Source organism: Chiloscyllium plagiosum, chromosome 4 (assembly GCF_004010195.1).
Source record: "Chiloscyllium plagiosum isolate BGI_BamShark_2017 chromosome 4, ASM401019v2, whole genome shotgun sequence".
Lineage (NCBI taxonomy): Eukaryota > Metazoa > Chordata > Chondrichthyes > Orectolobiformes > Hemiscylliidae > Chiloscyllium > Chiloscyllium plagiosum.
This window is the reverse complement of record NC_057713.1, coordinates 1327697-1329205: the sequence shown is the minus strand read 5'-3', so window position 1 is coordinate 1329205 and position 1509 is coordinate 1327697. Positions and strand designations below refer to the sequence as shown.

At 56.1% G+C, this 1509-nt stretch overlaps 1 protein-coding gene across 1 annotated transcript in view; it reads right to left on the bottom strand.

Moving 5' to 3' along the window:
- LOC122548788 (potassium voltage-gated channel subfamily H member 2-like) overlaps nucleotides 1-1509 on the bottom strand; it is a 58063-nt gene that overhangs the window by 54855 nt on the left and 1699 nt on the right. Inside the window, exon 2 of the mRNA XM_043687557.1 lies at nucleotides 904-1192. Coding sequence (XP_043543492.1) covers nucleotides 904-979 — 76 coding nt within the window. The 5' untranslated portion in view covers nucleotides 980-1192. The remainder of the gene's footprint in view (nucleotides 1-903; nucleotides 1193-1509) is intronic.

The window sequence follows — 1509 nt, the reverse complement described above, 5'->3', positions numbered from 1 at the left end:
GCACTGTCGGAGGGTCAGTGCTGAGGGAGTGGGCACTGTCGGATTGTCAGTGCTGAGGGAGTGGGCACTGTCGGAGGGTCAGTGCTGAGGGAGTGGGCACTGTCGGAGGGTCAGTGCTGAGGGAGTGCTGCACTGTCGGAGGGTCAGTGCTGAGGGAGTGCCGCACTGTCGGAGGGTCAGTACTGAGTGAGCCTGCTCCTCTCTGTAAGCCCCTGGCTCCGCTCTGTCTGACTGCAGCTCCCATGGAGTGTAGCCATGCCCTGTGCAGTTCCCAGGAATCCCAAGCTTCCGATCCTCTGGTCTGGGAGGGCTTGCTCCAGATTATGTATTGATTCTGAAATGCATTTCTCTCACCAGCTGCTGCAGGCTCCCTCACTGTGCCCCCCCCAACCCACTCCCCTCAACCCAGCATCCCTCCGCACACAGAGAGGGAAAGAGGGAGGGAGAGAGAGAGAGAGAGAGAGAGACGGGGATAGAGACCGGGGGAGGGGGTGTAGAGAGGGAGAGAGAGAGAGACGGAGGGGAGAGAGAGAAAGAGGGATGCAGGGAGAGAGAGATGAGAGAAAAACTAACTCTCTGTTTCTCTCTGCTCACGTCTCTCTCTCTCTCTCTCTCTCTCTCTCTCCCCCTCCTTCACCCTCTGCCAATGCCCGTCCCACACTTGGTTTGTGTTGTAATCTGTCGCGGTTTTGTTTTTGGTCAATCTTGTATTGTGTGTGTTTTGGTTTAGTGTGAATGTTGGTCTCTGTCTCGCTCTGTTTTTGATACATAGCTGGCCCCTTCTCCCTCTCTCTCTGACAGTCCCTGTCTTTACGCTGTGCTCCCTCTCTGGTCTCTTTCCCCCTCCCCACGCTCCCCAATCCATCCCCCCGATCCCTGTCCCCCCGGTTCCCGGACACTTACTGCGACCCTCCAGTTTGCGGATGATGGTGTCGAGGAAGGTGTTCTGGGGAGCGACGTGACCCCTTCGTATTGGCATCCTGTGACTGAGTGTCTCTCGGAGAGAGTCCCACAGGAATTGGTGACACTTCCCAAACGGCAGAGAGTGAGGAGAGAGCCTCAGGGAGACAGGGATCCACAACACGTTGTAACGAGGGATGAGTAACTCTGATGACAGTCTCCTGTAGGACGACTGTGTTGGTCACTCGAACAGCAGGCCGCAGGCTGAGTGGCCTTCGTAGACTCTCCGCATCTATACAACAGGAACCATCACATACCCAATAACTCTCTCACAGTCAGAGGGTCATCAAAACACCAGCGCCAGCCAACAACACTCGCTCAGCCACTCACTGACATGGACACACACCACACAACACCTTCTCAAATTAACTTCAAACTGAACACCACGTTCAGCTCTCAGGATGATCACAGACTTTCTGTCTCTCCCCGACTGTCTCTCTCTCTCTCTCTCTCACACACACACACACACTGACCCTCCCTGGGGGACAGTCCCACACACACACTGACCCTCCCTGGGGGACAGTCCCACACACACACACCCACCCACGG